Below are 21938 nucleotides of genomic sequence, written 5' to 3'. Positions count from 1 at the left end.
TTTCTAAAAGCCCTGGTAGCACGTGCTGTCAGGTGGGTCAGGATCTCCCGAATCAGGGAAGGGCTTAGGACAACAGAAAGATGGAGAGATGGGAGACAGAGAGAGAGAAGTCACGGAAGGGGCAGTGGGGGTAACTGCACGGACCCCGTGGTCCTTCACTGTCTGGAAGGGCCCTGGCACCAGCCGGCAGAGCAGGAGCGCACAGACCTTGTGGAGGCGAAGAGCCCATGGGCCAGGGAGCCCTTCCTGAGGGGCTGCCCTGCGCACCAGAGCCCCGAGGGGCAGCAGCCCAGTCATCCTGTAGCCCCGGGCCCCCCCAGCAGAAGGCAGACTGCTGGGCTCGGCGGGCTCAGATGGACTCTTCTGGGACTCTGGAAAGAGACCTCCCCTGCTCGCCTCTGCCTTGCTCCACGGGCCTGAGCACCTTCTCCAAAAGGGTGACTCGCACCTGCACCACCCCCCATCCAATGCCCACCAAGGAAACCAAGGTGGTCCCTGGGGGCGCGGAGGCCTCTCACAGGAGCAGGACTCTCAATCTAAGCTCAGCCTTCTTCTCCACCTGTCACGTACGGTGCTCACGCTGCGCCAAGCTCCTTCCGAGAGTCTCGGAGACCTCATAGCAAGGCAGGTGCTGTCCCAACACCCATTTCACAGATGAGGAAACTGAGGCTTGGAAAAGGTAAACAGTTCGCAGTGACTGTGTGAGGGCCAGCACCACCATCACGAACCCTCGAGAGCTCTAACTTATTGCGATGTGCTCACAGCAAAGGCCGACGGTTAAGGTCTTGAAATAAAGACCAAGGGTTCCACCATCTGGGTCACCAGTCTGGCCCAATTCTGAGCTACCTGGGGCGGGGCAGCTGGGCAGAGGGGTGGGTATGCCCAGGAGCCCCGCTCACTCCCCTTCCCAGACACACCAGAGGAAGACAGCCCAGCTGCAGCCCGACTGTGGGTCTGGCCCAGGAAGAGGGTGAGGAGGCGGGCTTCTGGGCCACGTGGATGGGGCGCGGAGGGTTTGCTGAGAGCCGTTAACCACAACCAAGGTGTGCAGCCAAGCCTCTGGTGGGGACAGGCCTCAGAAGTGTGTCACACGGGTAAACCAAGGCCAGGTGAGCTCCCCGGTTCCATTTCCCCAGGGGGCAAGCACCAAGGAGGCCGCCCAGGGCTCTCCCACACAGCTGCGGCTTGAGAGTGAGAAGCAAACAGTCGTTCCCCGCCCCGGGGTCCAGCTCTGCCCACTGAGGGGCCTTGAGTGCCACCCCAGATGTGAGCGGAGCGCCCCTGCCTGCCGCCTAGAGCAGCTGTGGAGTCCAGGGGGACCCTGCACCTCAGGGGCACGGCACGGCACCACGCTCACTGTGACACGTGATAAGGACTCCCCAGGACCACTCCCGCCTTCCACCTATGGGAACTGAGCCTGCGGAAGAAAACGCTGTGCCCAGATGGAAAAGGGCCAAGACAAAAGGCCACGGGCACTGAGCGCAGTCCTGGGGAGGCAAACCTGAAACCGCAAAGAGGGGACCCGCCACGGAAGCCCGGCTTACAGAAACTCATCAGAAGCCATGTCCTGGAAGCGGGCAGGAGTCCAGGGCAGAGGGCGCAAGGAGAAGCAGCCCCATCACCGGGAGCAGAGAGGAATCAACAGTCAATACAGTCATCCTTTCGGCCCCTTACGGACAACGGTAATTAGCACTTGCATGTCAACAGGGCACCAGGGCAACCTTTCTGGAAAGCATAACAGAAACACAAAGCAAGAGCCTTAAAAATGAAAATGTGCCTGCCCCCCGGCCTCTCTACTCCATTCCCGGGAACCACCCTAAGGAATAATCCGAAAGGCAGAGCGAGATTCAGACACTGAGTCACCGTCAATCGTGAGAGCAACAGAACAGTCCTACCCAACAACTGAGAAACGAGTTACCTCCTTAAAAGACAATATTATAGACTCATTATCACGCATGGGATGGGCAATTTTCATGCTGCAGGGAAATGATGGGTCATTATTAGTATGCAGAAAAAAAAAAGCAAAAACAAAAGTTTTTAATAAATTTGTATAATCATACGTTCATCACGGACTTGGCTATGTAAAAACTGCAAAGGACAAAAACTACACCAAAATATTAACAGCAGTTATAACTGGGTCCTGGGGCTGTGTGAGATTGTTATTTTGTACTTTACACGAATGGTGCATTTTTCTGAATTAAGAAAAAAAAAAAGAAACGAACGTGGTCACGTTAATGATCAGACACAAACTCGAGGTGTCACTGCTGGAAATAACGTCTGTAAACCACGCACCAGCGCCCAGCCCCTCACTCAGCCCCCGTAGCCCCTGCCCTGCTCCAGCACTGAGACCGAGACAGTTCCAACAACACAGAAGAGTCTCCCCGCGGCCGCTCCTTGTGCCTGCATCCAGAAAGGGCTTCTAGCGTCTCCCCCTGGAGGACTCGGGCCCTGGGGGAAGGCGCTCGAGGAGGACTGTCCACAGCCACCTGGTTACTCACCCATGATTCCACAAGAGAAAAGTGTCGGTCCTTGACTCATCTTCTTTGGCGTGTGCTGCAAACAACCAGAAAAGCTATCACTCTTCAAGTCATAAGAAGCACGTCTGCACATGACCCTGCACTGATTCCCTCGCTAAAGTCACAATTAAAAGGGGGGGGGGGCATGGAAGGTGGCGGGGGGGGTGGGGTGGAAAATGTCAGATCAGGCAAAGGAGGAGGAAAAAAAAAACAAAAAAACAAGTACTAAAAGAGACATCTGCCCATAATTAGGTCTGGGCTCTTGTCCGGAGCCTCGGGTGAACTATGGAGTCCATCAAGTTAACGGGCTTTAAAAACACACAAGGGAGCCCCGTGACTCCTGACACCAGGGGACTCGTCCACGTGAGTGATGCGGAGTCAGGGCGCAGGAGGGGCTGGAGAGCAGCCTCCCCGCAGCCCGGGGCGGGGAGGAGGGCAGGCGACCACTTCCTGTCCCTGGGGACAGGACGAGCCTCCAGCAAAGGGTAGAGGCCCACCTGCCACCCCCTAGCCCTTCCTCCTGGACGCAAGAGGAGCAGCTCCCCCATCTCTGTGAAGCTCGAGAGGGTGGCCCTGTCTCGGAAGCTGTTTCGCAGCCAGGAGGGGCCCCGCCGCCCGCCAAGACACCGTCGAGAACTGAAACAGAAACTCGGGTTGCGTCTGGTCTCAACACACGGCGATGGCCTCTGAACTCCCCGGTGCCACATTTCTACAAGGGTTTCCCTGTCCCCTGTAAACACTGCACATCTCCCCTCTCACCCCATACCTTGCCTCACTGTGGTCACAGGGTGAAAGGCCAGGGTAGGGGGTCGCCCAGAAGAATCCACGGCGCCGCGGTAACCTAAGCCTGGAACGTTCCGGGGCTTCGAGCGCTAGCCAAGACCCAGGTCAAGAGGCCGGTTCTGACCTCCAATGAGGAGGAGACCGTCCACGCCCGTCGGGGCCCCAGGAAGAAGGGCCTCACTCATCCCTTCCTTCACTCATTCATTCATCCATTCGCTCCACAAACATGTACCGGCGACTAGTCAGGTGCAGGCTTGTGCTGGGGTGGAGCGCGCGATGGTGAAAGAAGCTCCCGGCTCCGGAGTGGTCAGTGCTCACAGGGGGCTCTCACCGCTGAGCAGAGCCCCAAGTGACAGGGACGCGTGCCTGGCTGTTGGTCCCAGGAGCGGGGGGCAGGGGTGGGGGGGACGCAGGCCCTGGCTCTTTTCACGCCTGGACGGGGAGGGTGTGGCCGCCGAGAAACATCTGGCCCCCCCAGATAAGAGGGGAGCTGGCATCTGGCAGGGGCTCCCCACCCCTGTCCTCAGCTTGCTCAAGCTGGGGACCTTTGCCCTTGGCCAGTAGTGTGTTCGCTGATCAGGTTATTAAGGGTCTGTCCTGACCAGCCTGGAACACAGAGGTGAAGGACGTGGCCTCGGCCCCAAGGAAGCCCACATTTTCCTAGAGGTCACACAATCAGACAGAGAGCGGGACTGGAGGCAGCTGGACCAGGCCACGGGCGCTGGGAGCTGAAGGTCAGGGCGGGCTTCCTGGGGGAAACAGAGATGGTCCTGAAGGAACTTACGGGGTGGGGGGTGTGGGGTACAAAGGGAGACTGGGCTGTCCTCCTCCAGTCCCCCACCTTGGATTGAAGACAATCCTTATGTTTTTAGGATAGGTCTCCCTCCCAGGGTCCACCCAACCGACAGCCCTCCGGGGAAATACCTGGAAAAAGTTAAAGATGGGCTGCCTCTGCCTCCTGCCCAGCTCACCCCAGAGTCACTTCATGGAAAGTGGGTGTGACAGACATTCAGAGCCCTGCCTCCAGGCAGCGCGGCCTGTGGAAGCCAGGCAGGCCCTGCGCCCAGGGAAGGTTCGGGGGAGACAGAAGCTGGCCTGGCTGAGGCCACGGGCCTGGCTGGCCGAGGGGGATGGCCCCCGACGCTGCAGGAGCCTTTATAGCACGGAGCCAACACCCACTGGGAACCACAGCCCCACCCCACCTCAGTGCATCCCCGTGAAGGGCAGGGATGGGGGCCCTAACGCAGGCTGGAGGCCCACAGGAACCCAAAGCAAGGCGGGCCAGCGAGAGCTGGAGGGTGCACAGAGGCGGGAGCCACGTGTCACCACCCTGGCACACGCAGGGGCCACCAGGGGCCCGGGTTTACGGACGCAGAGGCAGGCATGCTGCGTGCGGACCGTCAGGGGTGTGCTGCCCACTGACTGACCTCTCGCTCAGCAGGTGTGTTTCAGGCAGAGGGGTCACCTGGGTCCCCTCCCCCGGGAATGTGGCCCGCGAACGGGCACCAGAAAGGCTGGGGTCTGGGCCCGCAGAGAGGAGCCACGGGTTAGCATGCAGGGCGCCGCTGGCCCTCAAAACTCATTCATTCAGTCATTCACTCACTCACCCAAAGAGGACCTGCTCGCCAGGTTGGGGGGGCGCGCACTAATGATACGACTGCTTCTGGCTCCCCACACCGCCTGGCTGGAGCCCCACCGTTGTCCACCGAGGGACCAGGTGAGCCCCTGACCTGGTCCTGGGCTCGTCTTGCACCGTCCATCCTCCACGCAGACCTAGGGGGCCCAGCCCCCGTGGCTGCCCCACTCACAACAACCTGGATGAAACCTGGCTGTGCCCCACTCCCCGCCACCCACCGGGCGCCCGTGAGCCAAGCCTGCGTCCACCCCAGCCTCACTCATGCCGCTTGGGGACGGTCCGGCTCGCTGCTGCCCGGGCCTTTGGCTCTGTGGCTGGTTCCTGTCACGTGGCCTCCCTGGCGGCCTTCCCCGGCCGAGACACGCCCTGCCCACCCGCGCTCTTCTCCTCGGGACCTTGCTGAAAGCTGCCCCCCCGCCACCCCGCGCGCATGTTTGCTTTGTTTCTGGGCTCAGACTTCACTCGCCCGAGATCAAGCCTCCCTGAGGCCGTGGTCCGGTCCACAGCATCCCCCGCCCAGAGCGGGCACCCCAGGGCTTCTCTGCCACCCCGCCACTGCGGCCCGCAGCCAGCCCGAGCCCGCCCTTGCTGCCACGTGCCTGGCGAACGCAGGCCTGATGGAAACGGACTCTCCCTGGACACAACCCGCTGCCCTCCCAAATCACTGGCCTCCTGCCAAGTCGCAACTCAGTGGGGGAGGGGGACAGCATCAGCTAGATAAAGTCGGGGGCAACCCCCCCACACACACAGCCTCTGACTCTGCACCCGGGGTGCAGGGGGATCAGCCATTGTGTGCACGGAGAGCTGACAAGAAGGGACACCTTCTCCGTGTCCCATCCTGGCACAACCCCCACTGTGCTGAGTGTTAAACGGCACGGCAGGCGGTGTGCGCCCTTCTTTTGCTAACAGCACCCCAATTTTGCACTGGGGCTCCTCCCCTTCCCACTGGGGGTGTCCTGGTGGGATATCACCCCGACCCCAGCCCCCTGCACTGCACAGGGTGGGCCTGGCTGACCGGACATGCCTGCTCCAGGGCTCTGCCCCCTGGATCGAAGGGGTGCTGGGCCGGTCCACCGGGTGGGGAGCCCCCCACCCGCCTCCACCATCCTCCCAGTGGGCCTGTCCCTGCCCTTTCCGGGAACTTCAGTCACCAGTTCTCCCAAGTCTCTCTTCATCGCGCCAGTGGATTCTCTTCTGCTGTGTGTATCAGCGGAAGGTGGCCCCAGCTGCTTACGTCCGAGGAACCCTGGCCAATTTCATGGGGGTCTTCAAGAAGAATAACGGGGGAAGTAGGCTTGGCCACTTGAAGGGATATCACGCAACCGCTCAAAGCGGTGTTTGGGCAGAGGCTTCCAGTACCACGAGGAAGCATACTTTGTCAGTGAAACCTGCTTCACTAAAAAGATACAAGGAAACCGGCCAAAATATGTAGAGGGCAATGGTGTTTCCCTGCTCTCCCGTCCCACCTAAAAATGCAGCTTTTCCCTCTTTCTTTTCCTTCATCCTTGTGTGATGCTCGTTTCAAACTGGTTTGTGTGTGGAGACAAATCCCTTCAAAGTAGCAGTAGAGAAATGTTGACTAACAGGACGCTGGCCAACTTTAAGGTCAGAAAAGGGCTGAAAGAGTCATGAGCTAACTACTTCCCCCTGGGGCTTCTGCCTCCTGTTGGCGTAAAGAAAGAAAGAAAAAAGATCAGGGCCCCCAACTCACTTTCTGAGCCCTGTCCACAAGGTTGGGCTGGCAGCCGGCAGGCCAGGACATCGCATAACCCACCGCTTCCCAGGGCCCCGTGTACACGCCGACTGCTGGCCACGCTCCCTGGGCCCAGCACCAAGGTTCCCCACTGGACTCCAGGTTGTCCAGGGCCGGTCTATCCCCACTGCTTTGTGCTGCTCTGCAGCCAGCCTCCCTGAACCCTCGAAGCCCTCTGCACCCGCTGTGGGAAGGCTGATGAGCCCATTGCTCTGTGGACGATGTGGTGAGGCCCGACCGGCCCCCCGGGGGCAGGGCGGGGTGGAGGAAGCTCTCACCACTTGAGGTTTCACAAGACACTCGGGGTTCGCACACGAGTGTGCACCCGGGGCCCTCGCTGTGTCCCCAGGATGACGAGCTCTGCTCCCGGGGCTGTTCCTGCTACTCCGAAGCCTTTGTTCCTGAGCCCCACCGTCCCGACCAGGGCACAGCCTGGTGTCTGGGAGACTCCTTGCATCAGCAGAGAAAGCTTGGAACTACATCTTCCATAGGAAAGACAGAAATTGGAGACCAAATGGTATTTCCAGGGGCCGTCTGTCTGACTGAGAAGCCCTGACTTAAATAAGACTCAATTCAGGTCATCATTTAATGAGGAGCCAGCTCAGACAGAAAATGGCCAAGCTCCTCTCTGGCCATCACCATGCGTCTTCGTGGCTTCCTTCTGCAGACTAGGGCGATAACGTCACTCTTCCTTCTGCTGATGCCGTCTTGGGGCAATGCGGACGGGCCCACGCTCGCGTTGGGAGGGTAACAAGGGCGGTGCTCCGGCCTCCGGAAGGGAACAGGGTGAAACCCTGAGTGGCGGAAAGTGGGAGGCCGAGGCAGGCCAGGAAGAGAAGCTGAGAAGGGAGAGGCGCCCCAGGGTGGAGGCTGATGGACACAGGGTGGGCGCCCCGGCTTCCCAGGCTGCAGGACAGCCATGGGGGTGGGGGGTGGTCTCTGCTGCCCAGGACGGTGGGGGCGCAGACTGGGACGGCCTCGGGCTCTGCGCACTTTGGGATTCCAGCCTGGGATCCTGGCTGGGGCCCCGTCAGGCCTAATGCTGACTCCGGGTGAGCAGGACGGGGGAAAAGCCTGGGTGCCTGGGGCAGCTGACATGGCCCCTGAACTCTCCTGCTGGGCAAGGCCCTCAGCGTCCTCATCTGACAAGCGTGGAAGCAAGGACCTGCTCCAAAAACATGGAGTGTCTGTTGTGGCCAGGAACACCTCCAGGATGAGGAAAGTGAGGTGGCCTGGAGCCCCTCCTCCGGCTTCTGTCCACCCCCCAACCCCACCGCTCCCCGGCCCGTCCTCCACGGAGCAGGGCACCCCTAGCTCCCTCCGGTCTCCAGCCTCCAGAGAGGGGGGCCGGGAGGCTTGCCTGGGGAGGAGGGACCACGGGCCCTCGGCAGGAGCGTGGGCGGGCGGGAAGGAGCTTGGGGAAGGTTGGCCCCGAGGTCAGATGTCTGGGCGGCCTTCCAGCAGCAGCAGCTAATGTTAGCACACTCGGAGGAAGGGCCACTCAGGGGGAAAGGAAGGCGACCGGGCAGAGTGGGGGAAAGGGGAACCGAGTCATTGCACCGCCCCCCACCCCCAGCGGTGGGGGAGGCGAGACCAGGGCTCTCAGTCCCTTTGCTGTCTTCTCGCCTCCCCTGGGAGTAGGGAGGTCACGTTGTCACCAGTATTTTAGTTTACAGAAAAAAGGAGAACCAGGAAACCGCGTCAGGGACCCTCTGAGCAAGCAGGTCGGGGCCTGGTTGTGGGGGTGCGATGCCCAAGCCTCTCCTCTGCCACTGTCTCCAAGCCCCCAGGGCACGTCCACCTGCAGCTTTTTTTTAGGCTCTGACCTCACTGCAGGGCCTCTCGCTTCCCTAATTCTGAAGCCGCCTGGGGGTGATTCACCATTCCTTTTTTTTTTTTAATCTGAAACCCCAACTTCTGGTATCTTCTTAGTCTGATTACAAAACAAAAGAGGACAGCTTTTCCCTCTTTCCTGTCGTTATCTTGATGGTATTCACCCGAGGATGATGCGACCCGTTTAGGAAGTCGAAGCTAAAGTCCCCCCATCTTCTTCTCACCCTGGCTGGCCGTGCAGAGCGGATTCTAATCAGTTGATTCCACGTTCTGGGGCTGTCGTTACTTGGCTGGTCTTATCTGGGGTGCGGGGGTTCTTTCTTTGGTTGTTTATGGCCCATGCTTCTTCCCAAGGAAGTCCAGGCCAGTGGCGGCTCAGGAGACAGGCCGGGGGGTGGGTGGTGGTGTGAAGGCCCTGGTGGTGGACGGGGCCTGCACCTGAAGCCTGCATCCTGCTCGTCTGTGCCCCCTGCCCCTGGGCCCCCTGTTTCCTGTTAGTCGGGGAGGTGGAGGCAGGGCACCTCGGCGGGCCCCCCGCAGGCCCTGGCCCCCTCGCCTTCACTGTGCCTCCACCCCACTGTGAGGGCAGAAACCATCCAGGCCTGTGACGCGCCCACAGGCTGACGCAGGAGAGGCCCCTCTCCAAAAGCGACTGCCGGGCCCTCTTCAGTGGCCGTTTGCTCCCCTTGGCTCGTCGCTCCTTTTTCTTTTTCTGAGAAGTTTTTTTTCCTTCCCCGGCCGGGGCTGGGAGGCCACCCTCCTCCTTGGCGGGGGCTCAGGCCCTGTCTCTCGGAAGAGCAGCCCAGCTGACCACAGGCCCATGGGCCCCGGAACCAGCTCCACAGCCAAGCCCAGGCCGGCCCACCTCCAGATGGAACCAAGTTTAGCAGCGATTGAAGCAACAGCACAGCTGGAACCAGACTGGTCGGGGGAGGGAAGGGAGGAGGGAATGGGGGGTCCCCGGGGACCTCAAGGAGGCCTGCACCCTGAGAGCCGTCTCATCTTGGTTAGAGCTACTCCACATGAGGTGCTTTCACTTCACCAGGAAAACATGCACCCAGAGCAGAAAACGGATCAGCTCATACCTGCACCCCCTGAGCTAGGAAGCTGAGTACCGGAGAAGGGACTCAACGAGGCTGAGTTGAGAACCTGGCTCCATGAACTCACATCCCCTCCCTCTGCCAAGGTCCCCTGAGCACCTACCATGGCCCGTGCCCAGGGTCAGGCACTGGGGTGGTCAGCAAGGAGCCAAAGAGACAAAAGTCCCTGCCTGGTGAAGCTCGGATTCTGGGGCAGGAGTCAACTCAGGGAACAAGATCAAAACATGAGGAAGGCTGGTGGTGCCCGGGAAGGGAAAAGGCCAGGGAAAGGGGACAGAGGGCACGTGGGAAGGGAGGTGGGTAGTGGCCCGAGAAAAGGAGGGAAGAAGGGAGGGAACCCTGCTCAGGGTGGGTGTTCCAGGCCACAGAGGAAGCGCATGGGCCCCGAGGCACGTAGGCCAGCGAGGCGTGTGCAGACTGAGGGGGGGAAAGTGGTGGAGAGCACCCAGTGGTTACGAGGGCCAGGGTATGCCAGCCCCCATCCATCCAAGTGAGGGACTGGCGTGTTGCTCGGCCTGAGAGGGGGATAGCTGGTAGAAGGCTCTGAGTGGAGGAGGGCCGCTCTGACCTGCATCTCCTGCAGCTGCTGCTGCTGGAGAAGAGGCTGCAGGAGCCAGAAGCAGGGGCCAGTTCCCATGAGACTCCGGGCAAGAGAGGACACAGGCGGGACCAGAGGGGAAGCGGCGGGAATGATGGGAGCAAGTCTATGTAGAGACACGTTCAAAGCACACTGGAAAAGGAAGGGGTGACGGACAGACACCGGCTCCTCCTGCGGAGCTCCTCTGGCCCACAGTGCCCAGGGAAGCCCTGCGGGGTGGACGCAGGTCCTCTGGCCCACAGTGCCCAGGGAAGCCCTGCGGGGTGGACGCGGGTCCTGGTGACTTTCACAAGCTCCTGCAATGACCTGAGACCCACCTGCCCGCTCTCGGCGTGGGTACTGGGGAGGTACCGGGGGAGGAAGCCCACGCGAGGTGCTAACACGGAGTCTCACAGGGGTTGTGAAGGTGCCAGGAGGGGTGCCCCCAAGCCCTGCCCACAGAAGCGGCAGAGAGTCCTGGGGACGGACCCCCTGCAAAGCCCACCACTGCAAGAATGTTCATGCCCGAGTGGGACTGCTTCCTGCTTCCTCAGCACGGGGCAGCCCACCCGCTTCTGAGGAAGGAGGGCTGCAAGCAGGACCAGGGGGCCGTTCTGTTCCTGGTCTAAGAAGGCCGGGCCCCTGCCTCTCTGCTCCAGCTCACCAGCCCTCTTGGTCAGAGAAGAACCTGGTGCAGGGCCGCCAGCACTGGGCCCACCACCCAGGCCCCCAACCACACCCTCCTTTATACCGGCTCCCGCTCCTGACATCTCTGAGATGGCAGCTCTTATTCCGACCGCCATTTGGAGGCCGGGCCTTATCCTGGTACCACCCCCCACCTTCTGGAAACCACCTACCTTGCTGGGTGGAGACCAGGAGGGATGTGGGTCTCGGCCTGGCAGGGGCAGCAGAGCCCCCCTTGGTACTATTCACCAGGGGATGAGGGGGTGGCCTCCCCTCATCGCTCTCCAGAGAACTCCACCTGAGCCAGCTACTTCCTGCTGGCGAGGACAAAGCCAGGCTCTGGGTGACAGCCTGTCGCCCCTGCAGCCACATGTCCCAGAGCTCTGCTCACGGGCCCTCTGGACTTGGTCTGCTAAGCCTGTCTGCTCAGTCCAGAGCCCCACCAGGACATCGGGCCTCCAAATGAGGCCACCAGGTCCTTACCGGCTCAGGGTTGAAGGTCCTGCAGGCCACGGGGTCGGCTCCCTGCTTGTCGAGGCTTTGACTCAGGATCATCACCATGGTAAGGGCCTCAGGCACTGGGCACCAGCCCAGGGTGGGCACGAGCCATCTTCAGGTGGGCAGACGGGGGGGTGCAGAGGCGACCTCCTGGGATGTCTCCCGGGCGATGACGTCAGCAGAGGCTGCTCCCCATCGGGGTGGGGCTCCTCCAGGAAACAGCGGAGTGAGGTCAGCTCTCTGGAAAGACAAAAGAAAGGCAGAGGGACTCAGGACGGCAGAAGACGGGGGTCCCAAGAAACTCAGCCCCTCCCCTCCAGGTGGGGACCCTGCTGGGGAATGGAACCGCCTCACCACTGAACTGAGATGCTTTCTTGGGGGGCGGTAGCGGTGGAGGGACACGAAGGCCAGAATCACCTTTCTGGGAGTCCCCATGCTGGCCCTGGAGCGTCCCTAAAGCCAACACCCTGGTGGGCACAGCAGTGACTCTCAGCTCAGCCATGGCACCTTTCTAAGACAGATCTCAGGGTCTGGCTGGTCACAGGGCTACACCCCCAAAGTGTGCTCAAGCCCTGCGACCTCCTAGGTAGAGCTGACCCTACAGACAGCCCAAGGTCGGCTGATGTTGGGCACTCACCCAGCCCACAGTCGAAGCCCATGCCACTGGCCCTTGGGCAACCAGCAGTGACTCCTGTTTTCCACCCAGATCTGGACAGAAGCTACTGGAAGAACTACAAGGACACATGCTTCCTGTCCTTGGAAGCATCAATTTCCAGAGTGACACGTGGACAGCAGAGGCCCTCCATGCCTGTCTCCTTCCTCAGAATGAGCCAACACACACCACAGCCCTGGATGGGGGTGAGGGAAGGCCTGCACACACACCTCTGAGCTCTTAGCAGTTCGGGACCCTCTCTAATCATCATTCTACACAGCCCGGAATATCTCCCCAACCCAGTGTCATCTCCCACCAAGCAAACGCCCCAAAAGTGCAGCCTGCAGCCCATGTTGGGAGAATCGCTCCTTACAAATTAATTCTTGAATCGCTCCTTACAAATTAATTCTTCTGATCCTACCTCTATCCCACCCCTCTGAAGGTTACACCTTCAGAGAAAGTCACAGAGATCCACAGAACCTGAAGATTACCATCAAAAAGTAAAAAATAAAAAAATAAAAATCATAAAATAAATACATAAAAAGCAGCTCCTAATCTGTAATTAAAAACAAACTGGTCAGCGCAGGAAAATGTTTTAGAATCTGCTGCTCTGTGTAAAAATTAATTGCACCCTGGTATTTACTTGCTGTCCAGATCATAAATCATATTTTCCTGTTTACTTCGATTAGATTTTACAGTGGGTGTTATTGAAATTGCTCAATTACAGGCCAGCTGGCAAGCACGGGAAAATTACCTTCTACTGTTCTTCGAAAACAAGGTTCATCCAAAGTGCAAAAGCAGGGAAGGGGAGGGGGGAAATCAATACATTTTCAAAGGGTTGACTGTTCGGGAGGGAGGCCCAGCGGGGTCCCCAGGTCACACCAGGAGACCTGTTTCAAAGCCACATCCATCTAGAAGTGACAAACATTCTGACCAAGTATCATCTGGCCCAGCAAAGAATTTCAGATCACTCGTCCGAGTCTGGCCAGGAAGTCGAGCCAGGAATGCCCGCCAGCCCCCGGGACACTTGGCTTGGGAGCAGGGGAAGGGGGGGGCATGTGTGCAGGAGAGCGCCCGGAGGGGTGCCCTGGACTCCCCCTTCAAAGGCACCCTTTGTGCAGCTCAGAATCAGAGACCGGGCCTGATGGGTGCAACGTCAATTCAGCTCTGGGGCTGCCAACCATCACCCCAGGCCCAGGGTGACCCACCCTCCCCAGGCCCTTCCTCCTAGCAAGGCAGGAGGGTTCACTGGTTATAAACTCAAGTCCTAAGCAGAGCATACCTGAGCCAGAATCCCACCTCTTGAAATGTACTGAGTGCCCTTTACCAAGTTACTTCCTTTCTGAGCCTTGATTTCCTCTCACCGTAAAAGACCGCCACCAGAGCTTGCCTCAGAAGACGGCTGCACTATGAGAAAATGCGAATTCAAGCCGTTTGCATGGTGAGAAGCCCTAGCTCGTTTGAAGAACTGCTCAATAAACAGTAGCCACGGCCACTAGTTTCATGGGGGAGCCCGAGTCCTGATCTCTTCTCAGCAATGGACACCCAACCATCTGTCCTCTCAAAAAATTTTTTAAAAGGCAGAATTTTAAAGCTAAAACTTTTCAAAGCTAATGTTCCATCTAGAGGGGACTGGCAATATTATGGTCGATCCCTGTGGTGAAAACAGTAAGAAAGATGCTGTGGAAGTCTTATCACCATGGAAACAAGCTACCCCATCTGATGCTGCCGCTGTGTACCAAGCACAAAGCCGGACAGAGGTGGTGGTGCAGGCATCTCGGCTCTCGTGTCTCTGCTCCCAGCAGAGCCCCTACAGAAGGCCAGAGCACACGGGCAGCAAGATCGGTGAATACCAGAGGACCATGTATTCCTGGAAACTAGAGCAGTTGGAGAAGGCAATGGCACCCCACTCCAGTACTCTTTTGCCTGGGAAGTCCCATGGACAGAGGGGCCTGCAGTCCATGGGGTCGCTAGGAGTCGGACACGACTGAGAGACTTCACTTTCACTTTTCACTTTCATGCATCGGAGAAGGAAATGGCAACGCACTCCAGTGTTCTTGGCTGGAGAATCCCAGGGATGGGGGAGCCTGGGGGGCTGCCATCTATAGGATCACACAGAGTCGGACATGACTGAAGCGACTTAGCAGCAGCAGCAGGGCAGTCAGTAAGCACGGCAGGCGCTGGAAGGAGGAAAGAGGTCCTGCACAAACCCTGTCCTCAGGAGTCGTGGAAAGACAGTGCTGGGAACACAGGCACCACAGCTACCAGAGGCAGACAGGAGGAAGAGGGGGATCCGGGGCTGAGTCCTAAACAGACACCTCTGCACAGGGGCAGTGACGCACAGCACTGCTGGAAGAGACCGGGAGTGGGGACAACCCAGACCGCCACCAGCAGGCGACCGGTAAGAGAAATCACAGGGCCACCGTGTAAACGAGTAATGCCACGTCACACGCACCGCAGTTTTAATGGTGATTCTAGTGGTGCCGACGTGACACTCTCTCCAAGATTCACTGTAAACGAAAACAGCAAGGGGAGGAGTGCAGTGTGGCTCCATAACCACGTGGTCCTGCAGTGGGAGAAGGCACGCCTTAAGTGTACAGCCTTACACACGCACACGCTGTTTGTGTATTTCATCCAGTGCAGTAAGCATATTAACACCTTTTTGACCAGAAAGAAAATAGGTAAGACTTCAAGAGGAAGGGAGGAGGCAACTGGGAAGAGGGAAGCATGAGCGAAGCCCGGCAGCCTGGCCTGCGTGTGGTGGGGGCGGGGGCCGTCAGCCCACTGGCGGCGGGCACACAGGGTATGTGGAGAAGGGCAGCAGCGGCGGGACAAGGGGCTGGAAAGACAAGAGTCACCCCAGACCAAAGGCGCTGCTGCCAGGCTGCGTCTCGCAGCCAGGCGAGGGTCCCCAAGGAGCTGGAGCTGACGGGGCTGACCCGCTGAGACGGCCATTCTGTCTGTTTTCTTTGCGACACCTAGCAGCGGGTCTCGACGACACCAAAAGCGTCACACGTTTCTGGAACCAGGCTGAATCGCAGCAACTTTTGAAATAATCTGGGCACATTCTCAGACCCTGTGAGGCAAATCCAGACCGGCAGAGCCTGGCACCATGTGGAATTCCCTGGGATTCCTTTGATCCGTGGCATGGGCCTGGCCAAGCTCACTGGGGAATGCCAACGCCCGTCCAGGGACTCAGAGCCCAGTCTGAGAACGGGGCCAGGGACTTTTCAGGCAGAAGCCAGGAACTTGACCTTTGAGGGCAACTGGGTGCACAGCTCTACCTGAGGTAAGGAGGTGCCCCGGAGTCCACAACCAACAAAGACCTGCTGAGCTCACCTGTGGGGCACAGAGCTACCCTGGCCTGCTCGGTCTTCTCTGAGCCCGTATTAAGAACGGCTTCTATCTACTGAGCACCGACTGTGAATCAGGTGCTTTAGCACTGGTTACACGACAGGTGTAACTAGTAACAGTTTACAGACAGATGAAGTAAGCCACCCAGGGTCTCAGGGGTGAGCTCCCCAGCCTGTGCTGCCCACCGGAGCCCACCTGCAGCAAAGCCCCACCCGACCTGCCTCTCCATCTCAAGCGCATCCTTCAAAGCCCCGTCGAGCAACTCCCATACAACCTAGCAAGCGCACTCCTTGGCACGCAACTCACAGAAATGCAAGCTTATGTTCACACAAAGCCCTGCACGTGAATGCTCGTAACAGCTTTATTCATAACAGCCAAAACCAGGAAACAACCCAGATGTCCTTCAACGGGTGACTGGCTAAACAGACTGTGGAACAGACATGCCGTGGGATGCCCCTCTGCACTGGAAAGGGACGAACTATTGATTCCTACTTGGAAGAATCTCCAGGGAATTATGCCGCGTGAACAGTCCCAATCCCCCAGAGGTTAATTACTGCCCGACTCTTATTTACGTAACAGCCTTGAAATGACCAAGGGACAGAATGGAAGGCTAGCTTTAGTTGCTGCTGGGGGTCTGGATGGGCGCTTGGGAAGGCGGGTGGGAGAGGGAGGAGGATGTGCTTATGAAAAGGGCGGGGACCCTCGAGGTGATGGAAATGTTCTGCATCTCGACTGCATCCGCGTCGACTTCCTGTTTGCGATTTGCACTGTCGTTTTGCAACGTGTTAACTGCTGTGGGAGACTGAGAAAATGATACACAGCACTTTCTACGATTTCTTACAGCTACGTGTGAATTTACAATGATCCCAGATTTTAAAAACAAACGTCTCCTTCCAGTTCTATTGATATAAATTGATACCCGGCAGTGTGTAAGTTCCCGGTGTATAGCATTATGGTCTGACCCACATACATCATGAAATGATGACCACACGTTTAGTGAACACATCCCTCATCTCGTAGAGACACAAAATGAAAGAAGCAAGAAAAACAAATGTTTTCTTGTGTCAAAATTTTATTTCAAGACTTTTTTTTTTACGTGCACCACTTTTTTAAGCCTTCATTGAATCTGCTGTAATATTGCTTCTGTTTTGGGTTTTTTGGCCATGAAGCACATGGGACCTTTGTTCCCCGACCAGGCATCAAATCCACAACCCCTGCATCGGAAGGAGAAGCCTCAACCACAGGACAGCCAGGGAAGTCCCTTCTTGGTGTCACACTTTTAAATGGAAAAAGCCCATTCCATCGACGCATTTATCAAAACTCATAAAACCAAACACTAAAGAGTGAATTACACTGCACAGACATATGAAAAAAAAATTTTTTTTAAGGGGCCCACATGGCTGCCACTGCCTGTACAGGACGTGTGCAGGGTAGGGCAAGGATGCGTGCTAAGGGACTGGGCAAGCCTCGCCATCACCCTGCAAGTCACCTGACTTTAGCTTCCTCATCTTTAAAACCAAAGTGAGAACACCTTTGCCCTGCGGGCTGCCGGGAGAATTAGGCTAAGCAAAGGCACGTAACAGCACAGCACAGAGACGGCCCCAGACGTCGGTGCCCACTGCCCAGGGTACCCACGGACAGTCAACGGGCATCAAGTGACACTGCCCGAAGTCTACAAGAGGCCTCAACCCAGCCCCGTGGCAGCCTGGCTCCAGGTCCTCCTCTACCTATCCCTTCACAGCTGTGCTTCCAGCCTCCAGCTCCCTGAGCACGACAGGCTGGGCTCTTCTCATTTCATCTAATTCCCATGAACAGCTGTTGCTGCTAACAGGATTCCCATCTTCCAGATGAGAAGACTAAGGCTCCGGGAAAATAAATCAAGCATTTGCCCAAGATCCTGCAGCCGAGAAGGGGTGATGGCAAGATGTGAATCCAGGTCTGCCTCCTCAGGACGCTTCACAGACAGGCGGTGACTTGGCTTTGTCACACAAGCCTTTCCTAACGAGCAGCTCTCTTGGTTCTGGTTTGCAACCTGCGATGCGCCTTCTGCAAGCCCCTGAACCCAGCTGTCTGATGTCACTGTGGCTGGAGACGCTCAGCTTCTGGGGAGTGGGAACCCTGCCCAGTGCACACCAAATTCCTTTATATATGCAAAAAGTTCTGTAAACTCTCAAATTCTATATAACTCTTCAGAAGATTACAGGAGTTTACCAAACGCTTCTGTAATGCGTTTTGAAGAGCTACCCTTTGAAAAGAAACTGACCACACTGGAACTCGCCCAATTAAATGTTTCCTTCTTTTAATATCCTTATCCTGTGTTTACTACTTGTGCAAGTTAGTTTTATAGCAGGAGAATATCTCACCACCCCAAACACAGGACTCAGAGCAAAACCTAAACATAACCTTGGCCGCTGACAGTGATTTTCCTGATGGCCTGAGCAAGTCGTTCCTCTCACAGCCTCCATGTCCCTCCCCCTCCCGTTAACCAAAGGAAATGGGAGAGAAACAGCAGTTCTGCAAGGTCCTGGAGAAGGCTGCGTGCACTTCTCAGCTTCGGTGACTTCTCAGCTGCTGGTGTGACAGAAGCAATCTGTGGGCAGGCTCTGGAAGCTAATTTATGAACGTTTGAGGAAGTGCATCTTTCAGGGGGCCATGCGACCTTTTGCCAGATCCCGTGACAAACCCCTGGAAGGGTGGAGAGGAGAGACTGATCCTGTGGCCGCAGTCAAGGTCCACTTCTGCCAAGAGAAGGGAATTAAATCTGCCTGGGGAGGCCTTTCGCTTGCGGCTTGTGTAGCAAAGGCATCTGAGTTTAAGAATAAAAAGTTAAAAGCTGCCTAGGAACTTTTATCAAGAGCCCATACTTTCCCAGACCGAGCTGATACTGGAAAGAGTCTGCAGTTTCAATAAGAGGACATGCCTGGAGAATGTGTTTCCCAGACGCTGGTGGAACGCTTAAACTAACTCCCTTGGCCTAGGTTCCCAAGTCTTCAGGTCCTACTGAAAAATGACCGATCAAAGAGCGAGGCCTTCACCACCTGCAATGCGCTGACAGAAAAACAGAGACAGATGATACCTCTTACGTCAATACTTGAACACCAAGGACATGCTCGACACCAAATATCACTGATTTAAGGCAACTCCACAGCAGAGGCAACAGACAGCAAATAATAACCTTTTATCCACCATCTTCCCAGTAGCTTCCTGGTCTGTGTTTGCGGAAATTAACAGGTGATGTGGGGTCTACCTTTAACAGAGCATGAATAAAATGTTAATCTCTCAGTCGTGTCTGACTCTTTGCAACCCCGTGGACTGTAGCCCGCCAGGCTCCTCTGTCCATGGGATTCTCCGGGCGAGAATGCTAGAGTGGGTTGCCATGCCTGCATCCAGGGGATATTCCCGACCCACGGAAGACCCACGTCTCCTGCACTGCAGGTGGAGTCTTTTACCATCTGAACCACCAGAGCAGTGAGGCCCCCAGGCTTACCAAGTCCTCAGAGCAGCCCTTCGAGTGGGCACTGCTGTTTTCCCATTTTACAGAGGGACAAGCTGAGGCCCAGGGTCACCCAGCTGTGAAGGGTGAAGCAAGGATGCAACCACGTCTGATGGATTCCAAAGTTTCTGTCTTAACCATCGAGGCTTCTACTCCAGGATCTGTTAACATTTATCATAATTATCCCACAAATATTTGATCTCTCAAACGGACCAGATACCGAAGTACAGACGCTGGGTTTGCAAGACACCCCTTCTCTATAAGCTCTTCCCGAGGTGCCCCAGGCCACACCTCAACCTTCTGGGCTTAACGATTGAACTGGCACTAGGGGTCCCACCGAGGCAGGGAGTGGGGAGGCGGGAAGGTGGGGGTGAAAGCATGCGGGCACTGCTTCCCCACCCCAAACGCATGGAGGTGCAGCCACGCCGGGCGCCAGGAGGAGGTGAAGGGCCTTCCAGGGAAGCCAGGGTGTCCCCAGGCCTGGGGCAGTGGTGCCGGCTCCCCGCTATATCAGATTCTGAGTCCTTTGGCCCCCATCTCTCTGGGCTGCCACAGCCCACCCTGCCCTTCTCTCCAAGCCTATTTCCAGGGTGCTCTGGCGAGCTCTCCCCTCCAGGCGTGTCGTCCGGGTGTGGACCTGCCTCTGGCCTCCTCTGGCCTCAACAGAGAGCCTCTGACAGCAGAAACCTGATCCGTGTCTGTTCGCGGAGTCAGTAACAGGCTGGGGGACGAGCACTGGAGGCAAGGTCCAGAAGCACTCTCGGCTTAGTCCCGTGCAGGCTGTGGCACGCTGGATGTGCGTGACTTTGCTAAGCTTTGTGATCTGTAAGAAGTCGGCCCCCTCGAGTGGGAAGTTAAGGAAGGAAAGGTCTGCATGGTGGGGCCCCTGAAGACCAAGGTCCCCAGGTGATCGCAGTTCAAGCACAGAGGGGGCCCTCCTCCAGCGCGTGGGAACTGGCTACCAGGCCACAGAACAGGCTCACCTCGCTGGGAGGTGCAGTGGCCAGATCATCGAATCCATGATTGAGTCTCATGGGCCCTCGGGCTCCCGTCCACCTGCGGCAGGTGAGGAAACTCGGCTCAGAGAGGCAGCACGGCCTGGCTACACCACACAGCTGACTCATGGCTGCCCGGGATTCTGGGGGACTGAGCAGTGAGAATAAAGCATCTGCTGTCCTTAGAGATAGCATGCTCACCCCATCCCTGATCCCTCATCCCAGAGTAAGGTGTATCCTTGGGGGTGTTTTCTGCAGTAACTAGAGTGATTGCCATTCCCTGGGCTAGACCTCCAGGTAGTCAAAAGCCGCCAAAGGCCCAGTCTTGGGGGAAGGATGAGCGGCCACACCACCCAGCAGGAGAGGGACCGACCCCATGCCCTGCGCAGAGCAAAGCGGCCCAGGCTCCCTCATGAGGCTGTCTTGATGGAGGGCAAGCAAAACCCTTGCTTTGGTTCAATGAGCTGTTGAACCAAACTGGGACTCTGTTCGCTGGGACTTTACACAGTCACTCTCACAGCGCTGGAGGGATCTGCTGGGGTTTTTTGTTTTGTTTTTTTTTTTAAGCAAGTAGCATTTCAAGAGGAGGGGGAGGAAGGACATTATTCAGGGACATGAAAGTGTTGAGACCCGGAGCCAAAACAAATCTGAACATGGGAACGAGACAGCCTGAGCTGCTTCTTGAAACTGAAGCCAGCTGCATGCATGACCTGTCAAGAGCTCATTCATCATGAGAAGTAACTGACAGGCCAGTCTCCTATAAGCATTCCCGTGATCCTCGCTACCGCTGGAGTCATTCTAACCCGCCAAACCCGAGAGCGAGGGAGAGCGAGGGAGAGCGAGGGAGAGCGAGGGAGAGCGAGGGAGAGCGAGGGAGAGCGAGGGAGAGCGAGGGAGAGCGAGGGAGAGCGAGGGAGAGCGAGGGAGAGCGAGGGAGAGCGAGGGAGAGCGAGGGAGAGCGAGGGAGAGCGAGGGAGAGCGAGGGAGAGCGAGGGAGAGCGAGAGCGAGACAGCGCGTGCGCGCGAGAGCGTCCTATGGAGAGTGGGAGAGAGACAGAGGGAGAGAGACAGAGGGAGAGAGACAGAGGGAGAGAGACAGAGGGAGAGCGAGAGAGAGAGGGAGAGCGAGAGAGAGAGAGCAAGAGAGCAAGAGAGAGAGAGAGAGGGAGAGAGAGAGAGAGAGAGGGAGAGAGAGAGAGGGAGAGCGAGAGCGAGACAGCGCGTGCGCGCGAGAGCGTCCTATGGACTAGAGTCCGAGGAGCGAACTCAAAAGGAAGGAAAGGAAGGCTAGGCGGGGAGGCGGAGGGGGTGGAGGACCAGCACTTACTGAGGGAGCACAGACTAGACACCGCCTTCTCCTCCAGACCAGGGCGAAGCAGAGAACAGAGGATGGGGAGACAGAGCAGGGGCCCCCGAGATAAGCTACTACATGTTAAGCCACTTAGCCTAAGACGACCATGACCTGTTCTTCGCTCAGACCTATTTACAAGTACAGTGAATGTAATCAAAGCACGGTTAAGGAAACAAAAAAGAGGAGGGGTTAAAAAAAAAAGAAAGAAAAAAAAATGGAACAAGAACAGAGTAACCCAAGTGGCCTCTTCCTGAAGGCGGCGGGGCTCGGGAGCCGAGGGCTCTGGCCCGGCCTCTAGCCCAGCCCGGTTTGCCAACTCACGTCCCCCGCATGGCCTTGGTTCCCTCGCCTGGAAGCCTGGGCCACGCGGGCTCCGTGTCTGCCCAGTGAGCCCCAGCTGTGTGGTTCAGCCAGGTCCTGCAGCCTCTCTGAGCCTCAGTTTCCTCCCCTGCATCATGAAAAAAGGAGCCCGGGGGAGTGGTGACTTGATCAGAGAAGCTGAAGGTGTGTTGTGAGCTGTTGTGAGCGGGCAGGAAGGACTGATGGCTGCCCTGCAGTCACGCTCTGGCGGCCAGGCCTTGGGTGGCCTTTCCTGTCCTGCTCAGACCCGACCTCCAGTGTTCAAGATCCCAGGAAACTCGGACAACAGCAAAGGCCGAATTCTCACTCGCTGCCGTCGCAAGCCTGAGCCGTGACCTTCTGTACAGCTGAGT

The 21938-nt window shown here is 57.5% G+C and overlaps 1 protein-coding gene across 6 annotated transcripts in view; it reads right to left on the bottom strand.

Moving 5' to 3' along the window:
• The window catches only part of FAM53B (family with sequence similarity 53 member B), a 128228-nt gene that overhangs the window by 67766 nt on the left and 38524 nt on the right, over positions 1–21938 (bottom strand). For 3 of the 6 annotated variants that reach the window (XM_027528345.1, XM_027528346.1, XM_027528347.1), the window contains 2 exons: positions 11366–11620; positions 2499–2553 (listed from right to left, as the gene is read on the bottom strand). In XM_027528345.1, the coding sequence (XP_027384146.1) occupies positions 2499–2553; positions 11366–11443 (133 nt within the window). In that variant the 5' untranslated portion in view covers positions 11444–11620. Of the gene's footprint in view, positions 1–2498; positions 2554–3282; positions 3692–11055; positions 11284–11365; positions 11621–21938 lie in introns of those variants that run through there. The other 3 variants (XM_027528351.1, XM_027528349.1, XM_027528350.1) reach the window with 3 other exon arrangements.

The sequence above is a fragment of the Bos indicus x Bos taurus genome, chromosome 26 (assembly GCF_003369695.1).
Source record: "Bos indicus x Bos taurus breed Angus x Brahman F1 hybrid chromosome 26, Bos_hybrid_MaternalHap_v2.0, whole genome shotgun sequence".
NCBI lineage: Eukaryota > Metazoa > Chordata > Mammalia > Artiodactyla > Bovidae > Bos > Bos indicus x Bos taurus.
The sequence above is the reverse complement of the archived record's forward strand: the minus strand, read 5'-3'. Positions and strand labels throughout refer to the sequence as shown.